Consider the following 25,526-nt stretch of genomic DNA (forward strand, 5'->3'; position numbering starts at 1 on the left):
AAACTTGAGAAAACTCGATGAAAAATTAGGAGAACCCGTATTTGGAATTGGAAATATCTACTTTTTTGTTTTCTCCTAGGACAGTTCACTATTTAGTCAGACTTGCAAATTAAGTAAACTGATTTCTGTATGGCTTATTGTATCTGCAAGTACAGATGCCATCGGCTAATTAATAGATTCATCAATCATCAAAATAATAATATGGTTGTTGCTAAGCTTAATAATATTTTAGTAGGTCAAAATCACGTCCATTTTTGAGTTCATCAGAAGATGGAGAGACGTGGAATACTTAGGAAAGGATCGACTTAAAAGGGAAGGAGGTCAACAGAAATTGATTGTCTTTGACACCACTCTATATATAAAGTTGTTCTAGCAATTGCATCCTACAAATATTAAAATATATACCAAAACTCATGAAGCTCTTCACCTCTCTATTTATAAACAACCCTAAACCTTCATTCAACACACACTCCATTGCAGCAGCTTCAGTTTCATCCAAACCCTACTTACCTCTCACTTTCTTCCGCCCAAAAAAGGAGAGACAGCAAAATGGGTGTTTCTCTTTTGTCATCACCAGAATTTCTTCGACTCTTTCTCTTATCTCTCATTACATTGTGTCTCATTCCTCAGCATGTTTTTGCAAGCATAACGAGGCACTACAAGTTTGATGTATGTCTATACGTACACAAGATATTCTTTTGTCAAACAATTTGACAATTATAGGTTCTTGTTTGAATGTGTTTACACACACACCCCTCGGGATTCTTATTTTCTGTCTTTTGTATGATTTTATAGATCAAACAGCAGAATGTGACAAGACTCTGCCACACAAAGAGCATTGTAACGGTAAACGGGCAGTTTCCGGGGCCTCAAATTGTTGCTCGGGAGGGTGATCGTGTCCTTATTAAAGTGGTTAATCATGTTCAGAACAACATCTCTATCCACTGGTAATTAATAGTACGGTTATAATTAACTTATATCAAGTTCGGAAAGAAAGTATATGTGCTAGCTTAAATTTGATGCCATGCATTTTGAGTTTTGATAAAAATGGAGGTTACTTAACCATTTAAACAACCAGGCACGGCATTCGACAACTTCGATCGGGGTGGGCTGATGGGCCTGCATATGTGACCCAATGTCCCATACAATCAGGCAACAGTTATGTCTACAACTTCACCATTACAGGGCAAAGAGGCACTCTTTTCTGGCATGCTCATATTTCATGGCTTAGATCAACTGTTTATGGTCCCTTGATCATACTTCCCAAGCGCGGTGTACCTTACCCATTCGCCAAGCCCTACAAGGAGGTTCCAATCATCTTCGGTAATGCTTCATATCTGCATAAGACTACTCACCAAATGTAACGTACTAATAAGCATATATAAAAATTTATGTCTTATCAATTATATGCTAACAAAAGCTATACAATGTGAATACAGGAGAGTGGTGGAATGCAGACCCTGAGGCAGTTATTAGCCAGGCCTTGCAAACAGGTGGAGGACCAAATGTCTCCGATGCTTATACTTTCAATGGACTCCCAGGGCCCTTGTACAACTGTTCTGCCAAAGGTATCAAATTAAGGAAAAATGAAATTATATGATAATTTCGTGATTTATAACTTGCATGAGTAACTTTGTATATATATGGCGGTCTTTATGCAGATGCATTCAAGCTAAAGGTTCGATCTGGGAAGACCTACCTTCTCCGCCTAATCAATGCAGCACTCAATGACGAGCTCTTCTTCAGCATAGCAAACCACACCCTCAAAGTGGTAGAAGCTGACGCCATTTATGTCAAGCCCTTTGACACTGATACAGTTCTGATTGCCCCAGGGCAGACTACAAATGTTCTGCTCAAGACCAAACCCCATTTCCCCAGTGCCACATTTTTTATGACTGCCAGGCCGTACGTGACTGGACTAGGAACCTTTGACAACTCTACTGTTGCTGGTATTTTAGAGTATGAATCAACCTCTAAAGCCCTCCACACTACACTCCCAATGAAGAAGCTTCCGCTCTTCAAACCAATTCTTCCTGCTCTAAACGACACATCGTTTGCAACAAAGTTCAGCAACAAACTCCGTAGCTTAGCCAACGCACAATTCCCTGCTAATGTCCCCCAAAAGGTTGACAGACACTTTTTCTTCACAATAGGCCTTGGAACCAACCCCTGCAGCAGCAATAACCAAACCTGCCAGGGACCTAATGGAACAATGTTTGCGGCTTCAGTTAATAACGTTTCTTTTGCAATGCCAACCACTGCTCTACTTCAGGCCCACTTCTCCGGGCAATCAAATGGGGTTTACAGCCCTGACTTCCCAAGCAGTCCTATAATCCCATTTAACTATACAGGCACCCCACCTAATGATACTATGGTGGGCAATGGTACAAAGCTAATGGTACTTCCATATAACACTAGTGTGGAGCTGGTCATGCAGGACACAAGCATTCTGGGCGCCGAAAGCCACCCTCTTCATCTGCATGGATTTAATTTCTTTGTTGTTGGCCAAGGGTTCGGGAACTTTGACCGGAATAAAGACCCTGCAAACTTCAATTTGGTTGACCCTGTTGAAAGAAATACCGTGGGTGTGCCCTCTGGTGGATGGGTTGCCATACGATTCGTAGCAGATAACCCCGGTGAGTAAATTAATAAAGTGCAGTAGTATAATATAGTGTTGCAAATCTGACTATAAGAATGTAACATATAGAATTTAATCTAAGCTATTTCGCCTAATGTACTTACGTGATAAATAATGTATTTGCAGGTGTATGGTTCATGCATTGCCATTTGGAGATCCACACTAGTTGGGGCTTGAAGATGGCTTGGCTGGTCCTAGATGGAAAGCTTCCCAACCAGAGGTTGCTTCCTCCCCCGGCGGATCTTCCCACATGTTAATGTTTGACTCATTCCAAGCTACATTTTTTGGACGAGAAACTGCTGTCATTATTTTGTAACCCTTCTTTTATTACTGACAACTTTAATTTTTTCATGTATTATCTGATTAATTATGTTTCAATAATTCTTGTACCGATTCCTATGGAGTTGAGGGGAGAAAAAGGTTGAGGGGACACACTGTAAAAGTATCAAATATTCTAATGTGAGAGGCTGAATATGAAAGTATTGACTCTGTATGATTTTTCTCCATGGCGTCTTAGATAGCTAATTGTGTTTAATTTTTCCGTCTTTATATTTCAACCAAGTAGACAACCACTTAAACTAAGGGTTGAAGTTTCATCCGACAAAACTCTGCAACAAAGGGTTTATATTTTCGTAATAACAACGCCGACTTTATAGAAAACAAAATTAACTAATTTTCGTGCTGTATCTCTTGCATGCACTACAATGTAGGTGTCTAACCAAAGAAAGAAAAGAAGAAAATGGAGCATCAATCCACCAGAAACAATGGCGCTACCAAACTAAATCGTTCCTAATATATTTGAAGTAAACGCATTTACATTGAATTCAATTTGTTGGCAGAAGAAAATATATTTATAGACCAATTAAATTAATGTATAGATAGTGCACAAGATTACAAAAACAAAACCATTGAGAATTCTTGTAAACGAAGAAATCGGTCAAGCATACCTAGGCATCAAGTGTTGAGATTATGAACCCCACATCGGAAAATAGAGACTTTGCATGTGTTTATAATTAATTAGACTATTTCTCATATTGCCAATTGGTTTTATGGTGCAACCTCAACTTTCTTCATGATATCAAAGCATGTCGTCACATGTGTGAAGCCCAACGGCCACACATGCTCCACATCACCTAATTTGTGTTGTTCACGTGTTAGGCTTGAAATTTCGCCACATGTGAGGAGACAGATTGAGATTATGAATCCCACATAGGGGAAAGAAGGGACATTGCATGTACTTATAAGTAAATAGGCTAATCTCCATTTTCCAAATACTAAAGATGCATTACAAAGACACTAAATAAATTAAGAACTTTCAAAATGACACCTTGAAATTTCTCAATCCAATGTATTGTATCTTGTAATTTTCAAGTCTGTCTAATTTTTATAGTGAATTCCTAAAAAAAAATTAGCCTAAATTCCATGAAATTCAGAAGCCCCTCATCTAAAACAGTGGTTAAATTCATTTTATGAATAATATAAAGGTTATTAAGAGTTAATGACATTTAGTTTACACTTTACAGACAAAGAAAGATATCCAAATAAGGATGGATAACCGGTGCAACAGAAGTAAGCTCAATCTTTAATTGCATCCTTACGATATGAAACACTCAAAAGTGTAATCACAATTACTAGCACTACAGTTTAGTTATATATTTTTTGGTAAATTACATAAAACTACTTCAATTATTGGGTCAGTCACAATTTCATACCTCATCTTTAAAAAAATTCAATGTCATACCTCATCTACGAATTTTTTACAATTTCATACTTTCCGTCAGTTTTCTATCAATTTTCCGTTAAAATAGTGACGTGGCTTAAAAAATAATTAAAATATTAAAAAATAATTAAATATTAAAAAACTAAAAAAAAAATTCATTTTTAATTTTTTTTATGCACGGAGACCCACCCCATACCCTTTCTTCCCCCTCCCCTTCCTCCCCCACTTCTCTCTCTCATCGTGCCCAAAACCCTTTTTCTTCCCCCTCTTTCTTCCCCACCCTTCTTCCCCAAACCCAAAATCAACCAGATACCATCCTAAACCCAGATCCCACTTCCCGCTGCCATTCTCCAGCACATCCCTCAGCGCACCCACTCCTCCCTCACCTCCTTCAACGCCCTCTTCTGCAGCCACACTCTACCACATCCAGCAAATCTGCCAAAACCCTTACCCCGGAAACCCTCTGAAACTCTTCCTTGCTTTCCTCGTACCCGGCCACCTATGCAATCACCATCATGGCGTCCTTCGCGTCGTACTAGAGCAGAGAGATTTGAGGGTTTGGAAGGGCAGGGGAAGAGGGCAGAAATGGTACTAGAGCAGAGAGAGGGCCGGTTGACCCGATTTGGTAAAGGCGGAGTCGGAATCAAAGAGGGAGTCGGTCGATGGCGGTATGGAAGGAGGGAAGGCGGAAGGGAGTCAAGCGATGGCGTGGCGCGGGTGAGGTGGGTGATCGGCACGAGGGGGAAGAAGGGAGGTAGTGATTGGCACAGAGGAAACGAGATGGGTGGGATCTGGTGAGGGAGGGTGCAGACGAGGTCGACGAGGTCGGGTTAGGGGGTGAAGGTGATGAGATGGTGAAGGGATCCAAGGTCAAGGTCGGGGCCGACGAGGCTACTGTAGCAGCGTGAAAGGGAGAAAAGAGAAAGAATATAGGAGGAAAGGGGATGGCAAATGAAAAAACCTAGGTGGGTTAGGGGGTTCTTGGCATGACGAGAGAGAGAGAAGTGGGGGAGGAAAGGGAGGGGGAAGAAAGGGTACGGGGTGGGTCCCCATGCAAAAAAAAATTAAAAATGATTTTATTTTTTAAACTGACGGAAGTATGAAATTGTAAAAAATTTGTAGATGAGGTATGACATTGAAATTTTTTAAAGATGTGATATGAAATTATGACTGACCCAATAGTTGAGGTAATTTTATGTAATTTACCGTATATTTTTCTTTTACTTTTAAGTAGAATGTCTTTAGTTTTCGCTTACTTATCCGGATGATTCACGCGATCACTTTGTTTATCAACCCTAAACCCTTCTTATTATACTAAGAAGCCCCGACACAAATTGCGGATACTTAAAGCGATATGCAAGGTGCCAATAAATTTCACATTACATATATTCATCATTAGTTCCCTTACGACTTGTGTATACATGCATGCAAAGAAGAGTTGTTTATGAGTGTTCCCTTTCGTGACAGACTCGTAGTTGTTGCTAAGCCTGGAAAGTAATATTAAGTAGGTCAAAATCACGTCCATTTATATGCAGAGGGACGTGGAAATACTTAGGAAAGGTTGGACTTGAAAGGAAAGGAGAGAGGTCAACAGAAATATTTGATTGTCTTTGACACCACTCTAAAGTTGTTCTAACAACCGTATATGCATATCCCTGTAATATAATAGCTAATTCATCAAGCTCTTCTGCTACAATCTCCTGTATCCTCCAGAAAAGTAATAGACTATATTTCTAATTTCTATGACCTTGCACCTACTCGACCAAACACTACTCTTCCCTCTCCTCTATATATACACACCCAATATCTTTCCTTGAACACGCACTCGATTGTAGCAGCTTCTCACTTTCTTGCAGAAAAAGGAGAGAGAGATCTAGAGAGAGAGAGAGTGTGTGTGTAAAATGGGTGTTCACCTTCTTTCACCACCACCATTTCTTAGGCTCTTTCTCTTTTCCTTCATAACGTTGTGTCTTATTCCTCAACATGCTCTTGCTGGCATAACCAGACACTACAAGTTTGAAGTATGTGCAAATGCATATATATGTCACAACATATATACTAGCTAGTTGTACATATATATGTAAACACACGCACCCACAAGGGAATATATTCTTGTCAAACATTATGTTAAGATTGTCACATACATGAAGTTTGAGTCCTTGCATGCATGCATGCAACCATTTCTTTCTTTCCTTTTCTGTTCTTATGTTTATCCTTTTAAATGATTTTACAGATCAAACTGCAAAACGTGACAAGATTGTGTCACACAAAGAGCATAATAACAGTGAACGGGCAGTTTCCTGGCCCCAGAATCATTGCTAGAGAGGGTGATCAACTCCTAATTAAAGTGGTTAACCACGTCCAAAACAACATCTCTATCCACTGGTAATCATCAACTACAACTTCATAAGCAATATAGAAACTAATCGTTTTTTGTTTAAACTTTAGTGTATACACACCATCACCATGCATAATTAATCTAAATTAAGTACTGATTAATAATGTTAATTAATTTCTTTAAATGGCCAGGCATGGTATTCGACAACTTCGATCGGGGTGGGCCGATGGCCCTGCATATGTGACCCAATGTCCCATACAAACAGGCAACAGTTATGTCTACAACTTCACCATTACAGGGCAAAGAGGCACTCTTTTCTGGCATGCTCACATTTCATGGCTCAGATCAACCATTTATGGTCCCTTAATCATACTTCCCAAGCGCGGTGTGCCTTACCCTTTCACTAAACCCTACAAGGAGGTTCCAATTATTTTTGGTAATTAACATTTAACTATATATATGTATGTATATATATTTATTTAACAGAAGTCCACCAGTTGGTAGTAATTCTAATTTCAAATATATTTTCTGCCTATAATGTTGCATATAATTGCCAAGAAAAGCTATATAATTTATACTTGAAATACAGGTGAGTGGTGGAATGCAGACCCTGAAGTCATAATTAGGCAGGCTTTGCAAACAGGTGGAGGTCCAAATGTCTCTGATGCTTATACCATCAATGGACTCCCAGGACCGCTATACAATTGTTCTACCAAAGGTATCAAAATATGGAACGGAAGTCGTATGAATTGTTGATTGTAGTTGATAATGTGTCAATATCATTGTAACCAACAAAAAGTATCAACATGTTATCGATATAGTATCAAAACTATCCATGGTGCTTCCATTCAATATCATTATAGAACATGTCATGCACGGAAAATTTATGTTAGTTTCATCGCCATTGTTTTGTACGTGTGGCTCTTTTCTGCAGATGCATTCAAGCTGAAGGTTCGACCTGGCAAGACCTACCTTCTCCGGCTAATCAACGCAGCACTCAACGACGAGCTTTTCTTCAGTATTGCAAATCACACCCTCAAAGTAGTAGAAGCCGACGCTGTTTATGTCAAACCCTTCGAGACTCGCACAATTCTCATTGCCCCCGGCCAAACCACAAATGTTCTTCTCAAGACCAAACCCAACTTCCCAAACGCCACATTTTTCATGACTGCTAGGCCATATGTGACTGGCCAAGGCACATTTGACAACTCCACAGTTGCTGGCATTCTAGAGTACGAATCGCCCACCAAAACCAAAACCCTAACAACGAAGAGACATCCGCTCTTCAAACCAAACCTCCCCGCACTAAACGACACATCATTCGCAACCAAATTCGCCAACAAACTCCGCAGCTTGAACACCCAACAATTCCCAGCTAATGTCCCCCAAAAAGTTGATAAGCACTTTTTCTTCACCATAGGCCTTGGAACCAACCCTTGTAGCCAAAACAACCAAACATGCCAAGGACCCAATGGGACAATGTTTGCAGCCTCAATTAACAACATTTCTTTTGCAATGCCAAACACTGCCTTACTCCAATCCCACTTTTCTGGCCAATCAAGTGGGGTCTACAGTCCTGACTTCCCAGCCAATCCCATAGTCCCATTCAACTATACAGGGACCCCACCAAATGATACTATGGTGAGCAATGGGACAAAGCTGGTAGTGCTGCCATTTAATTCTAGGGTGGAGCTGGTGATGCAGGACACTAGCATTCTTGGTGCTGAGAGCCATCCTCTGCACCTTCATGGGTTCAATTTCTTTGTTGTGGGTCAAGGGTTTGGGAACTTTGACCGGAATAAGGACCCTAAAATGTTCAACCTGGTTGACCCTGTTGAGAGGAACACTGTGGGTGTGCCCTCTGGTGGGTGGGTTGCTATCCGTTTTCTTGCCGATAACCCAGGTAACTCATTGAATTGACCTAAAAAGTAATTATTAAAATCAATAACTATACTATCACACTAATGATCACATATCTCTTATAAGAGAACTTCCTGTGTCCAACACTCTGGACCACAAGGCAGTCCTATCAACTAAGCTCTATGATTTTACACCGTTCACTTTGGTGCCCTAATCGGGCATCTGGGAACAAGAATTTTCTCATGGTCATAGAAGTAATGTGATTAGTAAAGGCAAAGATATAGTTACGTAAAGGCAAAGATATAGTTACTAATGTGATTAGTAACGGTGAATGAGTCAATAACAACTCGCAAAGATAAATCATATTTTCCTATTGTTGATTATGATTGTTAATGTATCGTGTGTCAATACACAGGTGTGTGGTTTATGCATTGCCACCTGGAGATCCACACAAGCTGGGGCTTGAAGATGGGCTGGGTAGTCTTGGATGGCAAGCTTCCCAATCAAAAACTGCTCCCTCCCCCCGCAGATCTTCCCAAATGCTGAATATTTTCAACCCATTCTTCTGACCGTAACTTGCCCGAATAATTTTGTGACCCATTAATATTTGTTTATTCTTTGGTACCTTTTTGCATTTTAATTACTTTCCCAAATTAAATTGTTTGAGTGTGATTGCATTTTTCTTAAGAATAGCCGAAGGGAGCAAAAGAGTGAGACAATTACTTAAACACTCTAATTATATTATTAATGTACAATGCCTCTCAATATTCAATAATATTTACCAGCAGATTCTTGCTGTTCTTTTTCATTTCTTGGAATATAAGAAACAAACACAGAAAAGGACTGGCCTGCAGTATTTTAAATCCACACTCTTGGTAACAAACAAGAAGTGTTATTGAATTGTTCGGCTAAGGCGTGTCGGTCGCACAAAGTTCAGATTTCCTAGTATACAGAAGAAACCAACCAATCCCAGATAAAGCATACCTGTGCACGCAGCCGCAGGGAAAAAGACACCCGAAAGTTACATAGCCGCCCAAGAAGACGGGATCCTATCTTTAGCTTAAGTGTCTGGAAGTTACTCCACTCTAATGAAAACAAGAACAGCATGGTTTTCTTCTAGGTGTGCAGTAGCATGTGTCACGATAGAAGACTGATCGCTGATTGAATGGATGGCATGTTGCGTCTGCATATTCAAATTCCAGCACCTAATCAACAATTTGACATCATAACACCTACGATTAATGAGAAAAAAAACTAATTTTGTCAAGTTAACGGAGCCCTGCAAATGAAGTAGAACTTATTGTTTCACATAATTGATTAATAAGGGTTTCCACTTTCCAGTTAATGGAGCCCTGCAAATGATTGATCAGAAGTAGACAAGCAATTGTGTCGAAATAGCTTTCATAAGGGTTTCATGTTAATGGAGCCTTATAATTAACTAATCGATCGGTAGTAGACATGCATTCATGTCAAATAGATGATAGCTCTATGCAATAAGCAGTCTCACTATATTCCTTACCAAATATATACCTAAGAATCCAAAGACTAGGATACGTTTGTAATACGACATTCTGCATAGGTTCTTAATTACTTAATTAATCAATTCAACGCTTTGTATCCAAATGAGACAAGTTGAATTCTTAATAAACAAAAAATGATATCTATTATGTATCTGTTGGTTCGTGACATCCGCCAAGAAATCATATATTCTTGTCAACATACTTGATGGGGAATCAAATGAATTTGCGAAGCAGTAACATTATCCTTCAAAAGAATGAGACACCAGCACCAAAACAAAAGTAATTCCATGTGAGGCTCACCTGTATAAGTACCTCCAAACGAGGTAGCACAATTGGCCCCAGAAGTAGGAAACTTTCACAGTTCCACTTGTAGCCATGACTTCGTTTAAGCTCCTACCGTTCCTTTTTCTTCAAATGTTTTTCACAGCAGCGTCAATGATCAAAGCAGCCCCAGCAAACCCAAAGCTCTTTAGAGAATACATAGGAGCTGAGAACAAAGGTGTCACTTTCACAGAAGTACCCGTTGATTCCAATGTTGAGTTTCACTTCATCCTCTCCTTTGCTATTGATTATACAACACAATCTCATAATCCTTCTCCCACCAACGGAGACTTTAATGTCTTCTGGGACACAGAGAACCTCACCGCTGCCCATGTTTCCGCCATTAAGGCCCTTCATCCAAATGCTAAAGTAGCTCTGAGTCTTGGAGGTGATACCGTTGGCAACAAAAATGTGTCCTTCAATCCTAAATCAATCAATTCTTGGGTTAGAAATGCTGTCTACTCACTAACTCAGATAATCAGAAAATATCATTTGGATGGAATTGATATTGACTACGAACACTTCCAGACAGATCCCAATACATTTGCCGAATGCATTGGGCGACTGTTGTTCTCCCTTAAACAAAACAATATTGTGTCCTTCACATCAATAGCACCATATGATGATGACTCGGTGCAGCCAAATTACTTGGCATTGTGGGGGAAGTACGGGCATCTCATTGACTATGTTAACTTTCAGTTCTATGCCTACGACAAGGGCACGACTATAACTCAGTTTTTGAAATATTTTGAGATGCAGAGCTCAAATTACAAGGGTGGCAAGATTCTAGTGAGCTTTGGAACAGATAACAGCGGGGGTTTGTCTCCTGAACACGGGTTCTTTGCGGCTTGTACTAGGCTTAAACGCGAGGGCAAACTTCATGGCATTTTCGTTTGGTCTGCAGATGACTCCAGGAAGGATCATTTTCGTTACGAGAAGCAATCACAAGCCTTTCTATCTAGTGTAATTTGATCTTTATTTTTTTTCTTTCCCTTGTTGTATTTGTTGTTATTTTATTCCTAACTGGAAAGAAGAAAATAAAGAGTCCCTCTTTATTATGGTTGTTGCCCAGTCAATCCCTCTCTATACTATGAATGTTTCCTCCTACCAAAGTTTTTTTGCGACGATTTGAACCGGCTTGTGGCCAAATGTTTCCTCCTACCAAAGTTTTTCTTTCCCTTAATCCCTCTTTATTAAGGGGAGATGAAGTGAGAATTTGGGAAGATAGATGGCTCCCAATTCCCTCTCGGTCCCATATTTTTTCCCCAAAACCGACCCACTGTGACTTAGTTCTTGTAGAATACCTTATTGATGAGTCTAAGAATCGGAACATTCCTCTCCTGAGCCATCTCTTCCCGGATGTGGAGGTTCAAAGCATTCTGTCCCTTTCCGAGCTTCGGCTTGCCGAATGACAAACTCATATGGCATTATGACAGGAAAGGTATCTTCTCAGTCAAGAGTGCGTATCATGTCGCTCGGGACTGGATTCAATCTCGAAGGGAGGCTGCTTCATCCTCCTCTGCTAATTCTTCCGGTGAGGTTTGGAAGAAACCATGGGCTGCTAGGGTGCCTCCCAAGGTTTAGATTGGGGTTTGGAGGATTGGATTGGATATCATCCCGACATGTATCAATCTCCATAGAAAGAAGATTCAAAACGGATATGGTATATGTTCTCTGTGGAGCGTATGACGAACACACGAACCATCTAATGTGGGACTGCACTTTCAGAGGGAATTCAAATATACATGGTATACGAAAAATACATACACATCGAAAGAATCATTACAGAGGAGTAAAGATTCTATAATTTCTGCAGTATTTAGTGTTGAACTGGTACTGTGTACCCTTCTTTTTTGTTTTCAATTACATGAATAGACATGGATATATTAAGGCAAATAGGAAGAACAATTGACAAAGGAGAAAGCAAGATGGTGGAGACAATATTGTTAAATAAGAGGAAACACGAACACGGAAAAGTTGATACAGAGATATCATACCTGGTAGTGCTCTTATATAACTGGTTACCACGGTATCTGATAGGTTTATGCGTTATTCTGTTCAAACTTCAAAAAGGTATAAGCCTTGAGGAAACAAGTTGACAGACTATTGTAAATGAACTGATCCAAGAAGAACAAAAAAAGATGCCCAAAATTAGAATATGCTGGTGGAGAACCTTATGCATATACAGGGCCTTGGATCATTATATACAAGAGCAAAGGAAATACCAAATACCCATCAAAGAAAAAAAGAACAGGGATAAAAGAACGTAAACGGAAAACGTGTATTTATGCAAAGAATGTAATGTATGGAATCCCCAACAAGTGAAAGAAGCATCCTTAATTTCTTGGAAATATGAGTAACCACAGTTTTCTCAATTGATTACACATCATCCAACGGCGCTTTCTAGGCCTTTTTTTTTTTTTTTTTTCCTTTCGTAGGCCAGTATTTCATTAGCCATCTACAAAATTGCAAGTGATAGAATCAGTGTTCTTTGAAATAATCATAACACTTGACATACAAAACCGAGAAAACACAAACTGAAATAACATTCGTATTAAGAATCAAAATCGATAGGGCATTATCAAAGTTTTCATTGCAATCAATAATATCACCTGGCATTAGTAATTAGCATTACATAGAAAACAGTATCCCCACAAAATTACCCTGAACGTGCAGAGCAGCCCTCATGGAATTGAAATCTCCACCGAATCCCAGAAAACTCAAAACCGACAGCAATGAACAATTGTGTCATTGTCTTCTCAACTTTTCCTCCTCTTCTTTTTCTTATCCCCTTGTTCTTCCGAAGCATCAGAACCTCCATCTTCTAATACCCCACTCTTCCTCTTCTTACTATCTTCCTTCTTAATTTTACCCCTATTTTCACCGGAATTGCTAACATTGTCCCTCTTTTTCTTCTTCTTATTTTGTGTATCAACTGAATCAGCCGGCTCTCTACTTTCAACACCCCCATTTGCCCTCTCTGCAATTTTAACCCCACCATCTCCCTTGTCAATTCGCCCCCCATTTTCATTAGAATTACCATCATTGTCCCTCTTCTTCTTCTTCTTCCTAGGCACCTCTACTGAATCAGATGCCTCTTTCTTTTCACCACCGTCCCCTCCCCTCTCTGCAATTCCACCTCCATCTTCCCCAAAATTAGGAACTTCACCCTTCTTCCTCTCCTTCTTCTTCCCCTCGGCATCCACTACCTGTCTCTGCGTTTTCGGCTTGAACTCTAGCCCATGACTCACTTCACTCACACCGGCACTCTGCGCTGGATTCTCTCCGACGGTCTCTGCGTCGTCGTTTTCGGCCTCCGACCTGTGCCGCCGCGATCGCTTCCGTTCCGACCTCGGCGATTTGAGCTCCTTGTGCAGCTGCTTCAGCTCCTTGAACGATGTCAAGGTGCGTCGGAGGTAGACGCTGAACTCTTGCGACGCGCCGGTGTCGCTGGTGACGAAGGAGGACAGAGTGGAGGTCGCTTTGGAGAGAGAGATTGGCTTCGACGAGACGACGACCCCTGAGACCGTTTTCATGGTTAGGATTTCTAGGGTTTTAGGGAGAAAGGGGACGTGGTTTCATCTAGGGTTTTCAATTTAGGGACGCATGGTTTAAATAAAACACGTTTATTTATTGATTGGCCGTGAAAAATTTGAAATGCATATATTAATCACTACAAGTTAGCAAGTGACCTTGGGAAAGGTCACTGTGCCCTTGCATGACAGCGTAGGTTCGAATATCATCGGTGGTTAATTTAACATTTAACTTGCTAACGTTATCGGGTCACTAAAAAAAAATCACTTCAAGTTTTTTACAAGAATTCCGCATACTACTTTTGTTTTTACTGTTATATCAGGAGTTACTCCACGTATTACTTGACATAAAATAGATAGAGAGCTTTATATAAAGAGATAAAAAAAATTAATATATTCAAGGAACTCTACTAATCTTTAAACATTTCAATAAGAGATCAAAAAAAGCATAAAAACAACTAAAGCACAGCCCAGAAACATGGAAACAATGTTTTAAAATACTAGCAATACCCCTAAGGCTTTAGGGCTATTAATATAACTCAATCCTCACAACTCCTACAAAATTAATGTGTCATAAACTCAACTCATCATCGACTATTTCTGCAAAATTAGTTCAACCCGTCCTTAACTATTTTGCAAAATCAGTTCAATCAGTTCTCGATCATTTTTGCAGAATTAGTTCAATCAATTCTCGATCATTTTTGCAGAATCAGTTCAACCCGTCCTCGACTTTTTTTTTTGCAGAATCAGTTCAACTCGTCTTTGATCATTATTTTTCTAGATTTTCCTAGCCTGAGTCAATCGACTTGGCTTTTCCATTAATTTTTTTTTATAGATTTTCCTAGCTAAGGGAAGAACAATTCTTCACAAATTGACTGGAGGCGCAACCACACATTACACAATCTCGCAAACAATATTATACATGTTATTCCAAAATTAACACATTATATACAAATCAAAATTTAATACTATATTTGAAAATATGAAGGCAAATGGGTTTAATACTACATCAGAAGCTACAAACAGAATCAATCTAATCGAAACATAAAGGCAATGACACACCCCGACCGAGATCAAGGCATGTTGCCCGTTACGTAAGAGTGACGTAGCCATGTGTACAGTGCGGAAGCGATAATGATAAGAAATATACAAATAAATAAAAACTAAATTACTAGAGTGCACTACTAAACAAGGAGTGATAGGAGTTAGTTACAACAGTATACACTCTTATTCAGAGCATAAAAGTCTAGATGCAGTCCAATAGGACAAGTACTAGTTATACAATACCAGGAATGTCCTACTATTATTTAGATAAGTCAGAACTGCCGACGTCCTTAAGCCACCAACAGCAAGCTTACTTAAAACCTAGAAGGGCGCAAAATAGAAAACGTGAGTGGGCAAAAAAAAATGCTTTACAAAACCATTTCATTTATCAATATACTAACCCCTCGCTGTAAAACATGTATAATTTTTCCCAAAACCAAGATATAAGCATATACATAATATATATATATATATATATATATATATATATATATGATCATATCAATTCAATTCATGCTTCACATAATCATATTCAAATGTATGTCATGCCAAGATATAATAGAGTAAGCAATTCAGGTAAGAATAAATTCGTAGAAATATGATATGTTAGCCGGAACCCCTGTGGTAGTCTGTATGGCTGAATTCATAGCTCAAAAGTCAATCTAGCCGGAGTCGCTACAATTACCTATATGGCAATATACTGCACATAAGTCAGAACCACTAAAAATGGGTCTGTACGACAAGATTGGATGTAATATAATTGTTGATGCACAAAACCGGATGGTCTTGGTACAACGTAAATCCGACCGTGAATCTGCAAGTAATGTAAATAACACAAGAGTTATCGTGGTTCACCCCAAGGTTTGGGCTACGTCCACACTGATTGTATTATATTTCTCTGTTGAAGAGGGAGAGAGAGCTTGGGGGATGTAAGGAGCTTTGAGAGGGGGTGAGAGGCTTCAGAAATGGCCTCTGAGGGTGAGAATGAGCCCTCCTCAATTGTGAGGGTGAGGGGTCCTTTTATAGAATAAGGACTCCTCACTTATTACATATTTGCCCCTTCCTTTATCCCATAATTACATTTAAGTCCCCCGAGTATTTGTACGAGATCTAAATACGAGGCCCTAAATATGGTATAAACAGTAGTCCCCCAAGTCTTCAGTCAAGAGAGTCTTTTGGCTGGAGACTTGAAATTCAGTCCATGTGTGGGCCGAAGTAACTAGATGTCGTCTTGAACTGGTGCTTGATATGAGGCGGTGCCCAATCTGAAATGATGCTCAACTAGAAGTAGCACATGTTGTGAGGCCGCTTTGCTTGTAGCTTATGTTGCCTTGGTTGGCTTGGCTTGTGGCGTTTGAAGGTGAGGGAGTCCCTTTTATAGAATAAGGGCTCGTTCCTCAATACATAAATGATGGGCTAGAGTTGATGCTCGCGGCGAGGCGGTTGCTCAGCTGGCGGCGTTTCTCTCTAATGAAGGTGAGGGAGTCCCTTTTATAGAATAAGGGCTCACTCCTCAATACATAAGTGATGGGCTAGAGTCCCCCAAGTATTTTTCATGAGTGCTCTCTAAAAGTGAAGGAGTCCCTTTTATAGAATAAGGGCTCGCTCCTCAATACATAAGTCGGCTAGAGTCTCCCAAGTATTTTTTATGAGGCCCAGTTGAGGCCCAATATATGGTACATAATGTAGTCCCCCAAGTCTTCGGTCAATAGAGTCTGTTGGCTGGAGACTTCAAATTGAATCCATGTATGGGCCGAAGTGGTGGTTGTTCGGAGGCGGTATTTGTATACCCTGCACTGAAGCTTTGTAGGTAAAGCTTTGCAAGTGAAGCTTTGAAGCTAGAGCTCTGTAAATGAAGCTTTCGAAACTGGAGCTTTTTTAAATGAAGTTGTTGAAGCTAGAGCTCTGTAAATGAAGCTTTTGAAGCTGATTGACATGAGTGATGCTCATGAATGTTTATGTTGATTGACATGAGTGATGCTCATGGATGTTGTCATGAGTGATGTTCATGAATGTTAACATGAGTGATGCTCATGAATGTTGACATGAATGATGGTTATGAATGTTTATGTATGATTATCACGAGTGATGCTCATGAATGTTTATGTATGAATGACTTGAGTAATCCTCATGTATAATTTGGAGTAGTAGGCGTACTTTTGATCGTCTGGTTGGAGCTATTTTGAGCTTATAGGCTTTCGCCCTCCACAACATGCTAGCCCATTTGTTTTGGGCTTTGCCGTTTTTTTTTTTTTTTTTTTTTTTTTTTTTTTTTTTTTTTTTTTTTTTTCTTTCTCTTTTCCTTTTGCTTTGTCCGCCACTGCCTTTCTCTTTCAGCCTGGTTTCTACTGTTTGAACACAAGATGGTGTACTCCAGCTGTAAAAAATGTAAATAACGTAAAGAACGTGGCCTCCCACTCCATTTCTTTGTCTTCAGAAACCCCACCTCAATGACCATTTGCTATTCTTTATCTCTCCACTCATTCTCTGTCCTTGATCCGTAAGGCCAAGTGGTGTGTAATGCTGGCTCCTGCGCTGTCTCCACTCCTTCTTTGTTCTTGACAGCAACTTTAGTCCCATCACTGAGAAGGAGATTTCTTGCAGATGTTTCTAGAATCTCTCTACCAGGCGGTTTCTCTCCTTCATAAAAAACAATGGGATCCAGCGCATAAAACAATAGTATTCGCACAAGCTTGCTCTATTTTCAACATCATCATTCTTGCTAGTTATGGATGCAATGAAATGCCCACAAGCTTCTTAGCTGTTTCCCTTGTCCGAGTTGACTGCGAGACTAAGAGAGTTGACAGCGGAGGGAGAGAGAGAGTTCAGACTTCAGATGCTCTAGTTCTTTCTCCTCCCGTCTATCCAGCAAGTTGACTTGGTGAATAACAACCTGACAGGTGTCGAGATCCCGGAGCGCAATGGCGGTGGAGAGCTCGTCGCCCTTGATTTGGGTTTTAACAAAATCGAAGGTTACGTGCCAGTAAATTTTGGGAGCACTATTCTCACAAATCTGCAACAATATATCGCAACTGATATCTCCTTCTGCCGCTGCGACCCCGCCTCTATGATCTCCACCTGCTCCGGAATTCTGCCTTCCTCTACCAACGCCGTGCAGGCCTCCAATACCGATACGGGGACGCTCAGCGCGTACGCTGACTTGTCCACCATGTTCGAAACGAAGTCCGTCATCGATTCCACTAGCAACTTCCTGATTCCCGATTGCATGGCTCCTAATCTTGTTCTGTTTGACTGAAAAGATCGAGTACAGATCCGTCGACGTGTCCTTCTTCCCGAACGTGAAGGTGCCACGGACCTAAGGATAGAGTCGATCACATCCTTGTTCTCTAATCTTACGCTTCAGAAGATGCCACGGACCTAAGGATGGAGTTGATTGCGTCCGCGTCGGAGGCCGAGTCGACTTGGTCCGAGTCAGACTCGTTATCGGGAAAACCAGCGGCGGACGACTCGTCGTCTTGGAGGAAGTGGTGGACGAGCTCGGAGAGGCAGGGGGCGTCGGGATTGGTCTGTTTGCAGAGTTTGAGGGATAGGGAGTCGGGATCTGTCAGTTTTGTGGTTGCCGAGTCGAACCTTTGGCCCTCCACCTCCGACCACAATGATATAATTGCCATAGCAGAGGACTTTGAAGAGGAGTTTGGTGGTTGCAGCAAAACTCATGGTTTCGAATTGATGTGGCATAGTTTCGTACAGAAATTGTATTCCTGATATGATTCGTGCAGGAACACCTTCCTCGCGATGCTCTTGCAGATCAGAGTGGCCTGATCGAACAAGGAGTCGATTGAAGGGTTTGCCAGTTGCGGGTTTGGGCTCGCATTTGGGTTCGGGTTGAGACGGTGGGGTGGTCTGTGCAGGTTTGCCGAACTTCTAGAGGGCCGAGAAGAGTCGGGGGATTTGATCATACGGCTTGTGATGATTGGGCACAAACCGCGTTGTCTTCCGCTGTCTATGGAGGAGACAATGAAGCGACGGTTGAGATCATACCACTTGGCGCATTCGTGGAACCAGCTGTTGCTGTGGTAGTGGTAGACATGGCTGGCGGGTTTGGCGAAATTTGTCGATAATCGCCAGCCTGAGAGATGGAAGACTGAAAGTTGCAAGTTGTGATTTCAGACTGAGAATTCGCGGAAGGGTAGCAGGGGACCTTCATTTTTCTGAAGCATGGAGCTGTAAGTTGTGAGTTCGGGCTGGCGAGATTAAGAATGGCTCCTTATTTCTCAGTTGGGCTTTTTCGCTGGCCCCATTTCTGGGTTTCTAGAGAGAGAGATCTGAGATTTTGGTTTGGTGTTTATGCAGATTCACGGTGGATGTGAAGAATCGAGAGAGAACCGACATAACTTTTCGTGTCGTTTCCCACAGACGGCGCCAAATGTTGATGCACAAAACCGGATGGTCTTGGTACAACGTAAATCCGACCGTGAATCTGCAAGTAATGTAAATAACACAAGAGTTATCGTGGTTCACCCCAAGGTTTGGGCTACGTCCACACTGATTGTATTATATTTCTCTGTTGAAGAGGGAGAGAGAGCTTGGGGGATGTGAGGAGCTTTGAGAGGGGGTGAGAGGCTTCAGAAATGGCCTCTGAGGGTGAGAATGAGCCCTCCTCAATTGTGAGGGTGAGGGGTCCTTTTATAGAATAAGGACTCCTCACTTATTACATATTTGCCCCTTCCTTTATCCCATAATTACATTTAAGTCCCCCGAGTATTTGTACGAGATCTAAATACGAGGCCCTAAATATGGTATAAACAATAATTATGCTCAATTTTACTCTCTCATAATAGCCGGGCAATAAATCGCTAGTCACGTACGAGTCAGAATCATAAATAAGGTCTATACGACAAGACTGTGCACTTAAGTTGGATCCAATATGAGCATATAATGCGGAAGGTGACATAAATAAAAAGGCTTGTACTTCATATCTCTGGCTAAATCACAATCACCCTAGGTGCAATTTTATGAGCTCAAAATTATTCAATCACATGTCATATCATCGATGATTCACATAACCAAACATAACTTACCTGAACTTACATGTGCCTCCACAGCACCACATTTATATATATATGCAACCATGAAATGCATATTCAGAATATAAAAGCATTTGGCATATTATTTCAAAGCATACTTTCCTTAAAAATGCATTTCTGGGAAATATATCAAGTATATAAATATATACTGAAAACAAAAGCCCACTCACTGGTATGTCGACGGGTCGTAACCCCCGAGTCGCCCTTGGATACGTTCGTCCTCGAGATAAGTCTCACCTATATGCGAATTAACTATAAAAACGTTATTTTAAAGCTCATAGGAAAAACTAGCTAATAACTTCTCATACATTGCTCAAAATGGGTATATGAATACACCACAGTGACCTACACAACCTCATGATCATCCCCAAATTTTTAGATAAATTTTTTAAGCTCCCACGTGCAGCCATGCGCTGCTAAGGGCACGGCAAAACGCGCCCCCCACGCGCGGCCATGTGCCAGGCACATGTAACGGAACAGGAATGGCGTTAGGAATATTCCTCGGAATATTCTATTAAAACTCAACGGTAACCGTCCAAACTAACTGACGGCGTTAGAATATTCCGTCAAAATTGACGGAAGATTCCCCTGTCTTCTCCGGCGAGTCGCCGGTCACCAGTGACTTCGCAGGTTTCTGGAAAAATATTAAAATTGTCCTAACTTCTTCATTATGCACCATTTTTCATGAAATTTGAACCATTGGAAAGCTAACAACATGTAGAATCACGTTATACTATTTTTAAGCCTTGAAATCCACTAGAATTTACCTGAGGAAGCTCGATAATCCGGTCAACTTCAAAACTAGCTATCCCGACGTCCAAATTTATCCAACAAACCACCCCGAGCCTCCTTAGGACCTCCTAAAGCTCTCTATGAGCTTGAAATTCCCTGAAACCAACATATTTACGTCCACATGAATAGTGACCAAAATCGGGGCTAGGGTTTCCACGTGAAATCGAAGGTTTCCTTACCTGAAATTGATACCTTTGAACTCATAGGGTCCTCATGAACACAATGGTACCATTTTCTTCCTTGATCTGTGAAGTTTTGGGGTGTTCTTCCCCTTGTCCGTACGTAGCAAGGAGAAAGATAGTGAAACCAAGAGAGAAAGAGTACGGGAGAGAAAACAGAAAGGGTAGGGATGTGTGTGTGGTCCCAAAATGCACACCAATCACAACTAAGAGGACACTTAGCTCTGATTGGATCCAATAAAAGAGGAATATAATTAATTGGTCCAAAATCTTAAGTTTAAACCACCACATCCCATAATAATTCTCAACATCCTAGGATATTTAGGTAATTTCACACCATCGATAACATAATTAACGTACATCTCCGGGACGGGCTGTGACATGCAACAAGTATACACGAGAATTAATTCAAAACTACGAAAAAGATAAGTAACTTGCCAAACATTAGACAATAACTTATAAGCAAATGATTCCAGAAATTATCACCACAAAAATATGTGTGAGAGAGTGAGATCAATAGGCAATAGACTTGGGCTACCAGCTGGCAAATGATCAACATATGTGGCATGTTACGGCCAATGTGATCAATAGATCATTGGGCTGCCAGCTCACAAATTAATTTATTAAGAAACCAATAGAACCAAGAGGCCCTGAAATGCGCTCGTTTGAGATCTTTAGTTATATCCCGCGGAGCCACAAAAGTTATATAAACACTCGGGTCATATTGTTCAATCCATTCTGTCTCAACTGTATTATCATTAGCAGGCGATGGAAAATTCTTAGATCTCACACCATTATCGCCATCTTGAAATAGCCAGCATTCCTTACCATCAAAATTTTCAGACACACTGTTATTGTCCTTCCAAAATGATCCACCACTATTAGGTAGTTTATCTGGGGATTTTATCATCCCATTGGAGGTCAGAAGCTCCGACTCTACTGCACATTTGTTTCATTCGTTCCAAATGGATCCTTGGGTGAATGAGTGGGCCGTGATTTCCATTTGTTGTAGAAGAGTTAATTCCCAAAGATGAGATTGAGTAAGAACGGTTGATGGAATTATTTGGCTTCAAGCCATTTGTCACATCCAGGCCCGAGCCCCACCACATCCCAGGCTCGACTTTGCCGTAGCATGATATTATCTGCTTTGGGCCCTACCACGCCCTCACAGTTTTGATCTGGCAACTCACAGGAGAACTTCCTAGTGGGTCACCCGTCCTGGGATTGCTTTCGCGCGAACTCACTTAACTTCGGAGTTCCGATAGAACCTGAAGCCAGTGAGTTCCCAAAAGACCTCATGTTAGGAAAAGATGGGCATGTACATATAAAGCATAGAGGATCCACTCCCCTAGACGATGTGGGATGTTACACCATTTGGCAAGAATGTCCTCTTTATGATCTCTGTATCATGAATCCCAGGTGGCAGCCGTCACTGTTTTGCGATATAGTCTGAGAAGGTATTTTCGTAACTCACGATTCAGAGAAAAAAAGCTAATGATGTCGTCTTCTACATTGTATTAACTTTTGTCTATCCTTGAAATGTTTAAAAAGTGTTGTCTCAATATAAAATTAAATATTAAATTATACTCTATGTGTAATTTTTCCAAACAGATAGTATATTTGTTTCATTTTATTTTAGTATTTTGTCGAGAACTTATTCAAAATACATTTTTTCTAAGACCAACTCTAACGCTTGGAGCAAGTCTCAAATTTTGGCTTCTATACTCACCTCAGTTCACTACAACTATCCTAAAATTTGATTTTGGGTTCAAACATCCACACAAAATTCACTTTTCTCCTACAATTCTTCCAATTTTTCTCTCTACCATCTTACAAAACATTTGTATCATGTGTTTCATATTCTTTCATGCATTTCATATTCTTTCATAGTGTCTAATGAGTTTCATAGTGTAGGTTTAGTGGTTTTTCAATATTTATCGGAATTTAAAATATTTTTAGGTTAAAATGTTCATAAAATTAATTTAGGATAGTCTACATAATTTTTTTTAAGTTAATTAAAAAAATCCTAAATTTATTTTTTAATAATCTAGGGCTAAAATTTTAGGCCAAAAAGGTTGGAGCAGAAAAATTATTTTTGCGTTAAAACCTAAATTTTATGGGGTAAAAATTTTAGGTTTTACTCCAAGGGTTAAAGATTGACACACCCCGACCCGGAAAGTTCCATTGGACTCTGAATCGAGTTGTGTTGGCCAATACCTGGAGGAGGACGAAGCCATAAAGTGTAGTGTAGTGGAAAAAAAGAATATGAATAAATTTAAATCTAAAAGTGTCTAAACAAAGGAGTGCGTGGGTGAGTGGGATTGAACCCTTTTCACACGTGATGTTAGAGCATAAGACAGTATAATGAATAGGATGAGGGTTATACCACTGAAGTTAACCATCTCCTGAGATTTGCCAGAATCCTTGTAAATACGTAAGCACAGTTACTAAATCTGGAAGGGCGAAAAACAAAGTTGAGTGGGTTAGCAAAACAACATTTTGTAAAAACCTTTATTTTCGAATATACTAACCCCTCGCCATAAAACAAGTATATTTTCCTTAAAACATACTATGTAAGTATGTAAACAATAATACAACAGTATTATAACCAGAAATATGCCAAGTCATGATATATAAATGCCACAGTAATAAAATCATGTGATAATCAAGTATAGCTAAGTGCTCATCCATCTAAGCTGACACACGAGTTCGAACAGATAATTTCTGACACGAACAGGACTAGGTGTAATCAATATGCTCTAGTATTACGATCACGTGAAGGTTGGTGTAGAAGCATGATCACATACAAGTCGGATTGCCTAATGCAATCTACCCGACAGGACTGGCACCTACCTTGGATCCAAGGCAAGCGAACGGTGTGATGTGAACATACACGTGAAGGACTAGCCCTAGCCCTGGGGCGAATACTAACACTGGTGCAGCAAGATGAGCATGTACAAATATGTATGAATGTTATGACAGTAATATCTCAACCATATAGCAGCATTTATCACAATTATATCGCAATTATCAATTATTTGGCAATATATACGTAAAGTGATATATTTATGCAATTCTGGAAACTATAAATACTTATAGATATAAAATAAACTGCCCACTCACATATACGCAGTCGAAACGAAGCCTCCTAGCCTTGCTTGACCTCTTACGTCATCGGGATATGTTTCCCCTATATGTGAAATTACTTATTAACTTAGTTTAATAACACATACACGGAAACTTAAATAAAACCTCCGTAGATTGCTCAAACATAGGGTTTGAATACATGAAATCGATCTACTCGACATCACGGACCTACACAAATAGACAGAAGGTCAAACGGAGGCCGGACGCACCGCCATGCACCACCACAACTGGCTGCATTGGCAGTCACATGCGCCCACGCGCCTGCGAGTACGGCTGTACTCGCCTTTCTCATGAGCTCCTGCGTTTTGCAGGTTGAAGGTCAAACTTCTAAAGCTTCTAACGAGCTCGATTCTCAATCAAATTCAATTCTACAAAAACCAATTTGTACCTAGGAATGTAATAAATCGATCTATATTCACAGAAAGTTCAAATGTGGTCCGTGCTGTCCAAGAATTTGGCCTGAAAGTGGCCAAATGGCCATGGTCAAACTTTTCCAAAAATTTGGGAATTTCTTCCCAACTTTTAGAGTTGATCCCTAACTCGATAGTTAATCAAACTCAATGATTCAAAAGTCATTTTAATATAGAGAACAAGTCTATACCTATTAGGAGTCCAGTCGTGGTCGAGGTTAGTCGGAAAAAAATAGTTGAAAGTGACCAAATGGTCACGGCTCCTTTGTTGGAAAACTGAGCAGTCTTTCCCCCCTCGAGCTTTATGTGCTAAAACGTTCATTCAAAACATGAACACGAGGTCAATATCAACCCATAGGGATGAAATGAAGGTTCTTAGGATTTCCCGAGGCTTACCTAAGCCGTGAACGGCCTGAAAATCGTTGAACCAAAACTCACCGAGTCGGACCTTTCGAGTTGGTGAGTCAAAACTCGTTCGTTCTCGAATATGGTTGCATGGTTGTGTTCGTGGGGTCGAGGAGGATTCAATGGTGTAGGTTGCAGGTCTCGCTTGTGACTTTTGAGGGTGGTTCTTCTTTGTTGCAGAGAGAGAGTGAAAGAGAGACCTTCATGGGAGAAATAGAAAAGGCTGAGTTTTTTATTGGTGGCTATTGTGAGTGTGAATGTCATTGATTGGATGCCAAATTGAGGGAACAAGAGTGATTGGGTGCCATAAGGAAGGAAATGATGTGAGTGGTGGAGAGGAAAAGAAGGAAAAAGCAAAAGTTTTATGGTTGACGGGTATGAAAGAAGGGGACCGGATCCCTTTTAGGGATTAGATGGATTTGTACAATTTTAATTATACAAAATCTATCCTCTTGACAGTGTTTTGATACTGTAAATTTGCACGTACGTATACAAAAATACACGTAGTTAACATACTTTAACGGAGCATAACTTTCTCATTACATATCCGATTCAAGTCTAACACGCGCTC

The 25,526-nt window shown here is 40.3% G+C and overlaps 5 protein-coding genes and 1 long non-coding RNA gene across 15 annotated transcripts; 4 read left to right on the plus strand and 2 right to left on the minus strand.

The window, feature by feature from the left end:
* The first annotated feature begins 452 nt into the window (after positions 1-452).
* Positions 453-3,131, plus strand: LOC126589844 (laccase-17-like). Its single transcript, XM_050255274.1, has 6 exons — positions 453-669; positions 796-947; positions 1,079-1,323; positions 1,440-1,568; positions 1,662-2,636; positions 2,765-3,131. The coding sequence occupies exons 1-6, from the start codon at positions 550-552 to the stop codon at positions 2,893-2,895; spliced, it is 1,752 nt and encodes a 583-aa protein (XP_050111231.1). The 5' UTR covers positions 453-549; the 3' UTR covers positions 2,896-3,131.
* Positions 3,132-6,191: 3,060 nt separating this feature from the next.
* Positions 6,192-9,364, plus strand: LOC126589845 (laccase-17-like). The gene is made up of 6 exons (XM_050255275.1): positions 6,192-6,379; positions 6,592-6,743; positions 6,888-7,132; positions 7,286-7,414; positions 7,631-8,599; positions 8,972-9,364. Exons 1-6 carry the CDS (start codon positions 6,260-6,262, stop codon positions 9,100-9,102), a joined length of 1,746 nt encoding a protein of 581 aa, XP_050111232.1. The 5' UTR covers positions 6,192-6,259; the 3' UTR covers positions 9,103-9,364.
* Positions 9,276-14,007, minus strand: LOC126589847 (uncharacterized). 6 transcript variants are annotated; one of them, XM_050255278.1, is made up of 5 exons: positions 13,061-14,007; positions 12,242-12,514; positions 11,702-12,207; positions 10,377-10,821; positions 9,276-9,739 (listed from the first exon to the last, which is right to left on the minus strand). In XM_050255278.1, exon 1 carries the CDS (start codon positions 13,931-13,933, stop codon positions 13,157-13,159), a length of 777 nt encoding a protein of 258 aa, XP_050111235.1. In that variant the 5' UTR covers positions 13,934-14,007; the 3' UTR covers positions 9,276-9,739; positions 10,377-10,821; positions 11,702-12,207; positions 12,242-12,514; positions 13,061-13,156. The 6 variants fall into 6 exon arrangements, with proteins under 6 accessions (XP_050111235.1, XP_050111238.1, XP_050111234.1 ...); XM_050255281.1 differs by lacking the exon at positions 11,702-12,207 and having other exon boundaries at positions 12,395-12,514; XM_050255277.1 differs by having other exon boundaries at positions 11,702-12,514.
* On the plus strand, positions 10,452-11,455 carry LOC126589846 (chitinase 2-like). Its single transcript, XM_050255276.1, has one exon. The coding sequence runs from the start codon at positions 10,452-10,454 to the stop codon at positions 11,367-11,369; it is 918 nt and encodes a 305-aa protein (XP_050111233.1). The 3' UTR covers positions 11,370-11,455.
* A 1,076-nt stretch (positions 14,008-15,083) lies between the features above and the next one.
* Positions 15,084-25,251, minus strand: LOC126589848 (uncharacterized). Of its 5 annotated transcripts, XM_050255283.1 has the most exons (9): positions 24,947-25,251; positions 24,742-24,859; positions 24,529-24,599; positions 24,309-24,438; positions 24,117-24,183; positions 23,380-23,446; positions 23,159-23,210; positions 20,193-20,274; positions 15,084-15,295 (listed from the first exon to the last, which is right to left on the minus strand). In XM_050255283.1, exons 4-9 carry the CDS (start codon positions 24,430-24,432, stop codon positions 15,289-15,291), a joined length of 399 nt encoding a protein of 132 aa, XP_050111240.1. In that variant the 5' UTR covers positions 24,433-24,438; positions 24,529-24,599; positions 24,742-24,859; positions 24,947-25,251; the 3' UTR covers positions 15,084-15,288. The 5 variants fall into 5 exon arrangements, 1 of the variants encoding a protein (XP_050111240.1); XR_007611954.1 differs by lacking the exons at positions 23,159-23,210; positions 24,309-24,438; positions 24,529-24,599 and adding exons at positions 20,790-20,910; positions 20,994-22,442 and having other exon boundaries at positions 20,193-20,259; XR_007611955.1 differs by lacking the exons at positions 23,159-23,210; positions 24,309-24,438; positions 24,529-24,599 and adding exons at positions 20,790-20,910; positions 20,994-22,442.
* Positions 15,977-17,264, plus strand: LOC126589849 (uncharacterized). The gene is made up of 2 exons (XR_007611958.1): positions 15,977-16,546; positions 16,639-17,264. It is a non-coding gene; the product is annotated as an uncharacterized LOC126589849 (long non-coding RNA).
* Positions 25,252-25,526: the final 275 nt, after the last annotated feature.

This window comes from Malus sylvestris, chromosome 11 (assembly GCF_916048215.2).
Source record: "Malus sylvestris chromosome 11, drMalSylv7.2, whole genome shotgun sequence".
In the NCBI taxonomy this organism is placed as follows: domain Eukaryota; kingdom Viridiplantae; phylum Streptophyta; class Magnoliopsida; order Rosales; family Rosaceae; genus Malus; species Malus sylvestris.

Excerpts from the sequence above, each read along its gene's own strand:
- LOC126589844 (XM_050255274.1), top strand. The coding sequence starts at position 550 with ATGGGTGTTTCTCTTTTGTCATCACCAGAATTTCTTCGACTCTTTCTC. Across the intron at positions 670-795 it reads CGAGGCACTACAAGTTTGAT|ATCAAACAGCAGAATGTGAC; the intron begins GTATGTCTATAC and ends ATGATTTTATAG. Across the intron at positions 948-1,078 it reads AACAACATCTCTATCCACTG|GCACGGCATTCGACAACTTC; the intron begins GTAATTAATAGT and ends TTAAACAACCAG.
- LOC126589845 (XM_050255275.1), top strand. The coding sequence starts at position 6,260 with ATGGGTGTTCACCTTCTTTCACCACCACCATTTCTTAGGCTCTTTCTC. Across the intron at positions 6,380-6,591 it reads CCAGACACTACAAGTTTGAA|ATCAAACTGCAAAACGTGAC; the intron begins GTATGTGCAAAT and ends ATGATTTTACAG. Across the intron at positions 8,600-8,971 it reads TTTTCTTGCCGATAACCCAG|GTGTGTGGTTTATGCATTGC; the intron begins GTAACTCATTGA and ends GTCAATACACAG.
- LOC126589846 (XM_050255276.1), top strand. The coding sequence starts at position 10,452 with ATGACTTCGTTTAAGCTCCTACCGTTCCTTTTTCTTCAAATGTTTTTC.
- LOC126589847 (XM_050255281.1), bottom strand. The coding sequence starts at position 13,933 with ATGAAAACGGTCTCAGGGGTCGTCGTCTCGTCGAAGCCAATCTCTCTC.
- LOC126589848 (XM_050255283.1), bottom strand. The coding sequence starts at position 24,432 with ATGAGAAAGGCGAGTACAGCCGTACTCGCAGGCGCGTGGGCGCATGTG. Across the intron at positions 24,184-24,308 it reads CCTTCTGTCTATTTGTGTAG|GGGAAACATATCCCGATGAC; the intron begins GTCCGTGATGTC and ends TTTCACATATAG. Across the intron at positions 23,211-23,379 it reads GGAGATGGTTAACTTCAGTG|GTATTGGCCAACACAACTCG; the intron begins GTATAACCCTCA and ends GTCCTCCTCCAG.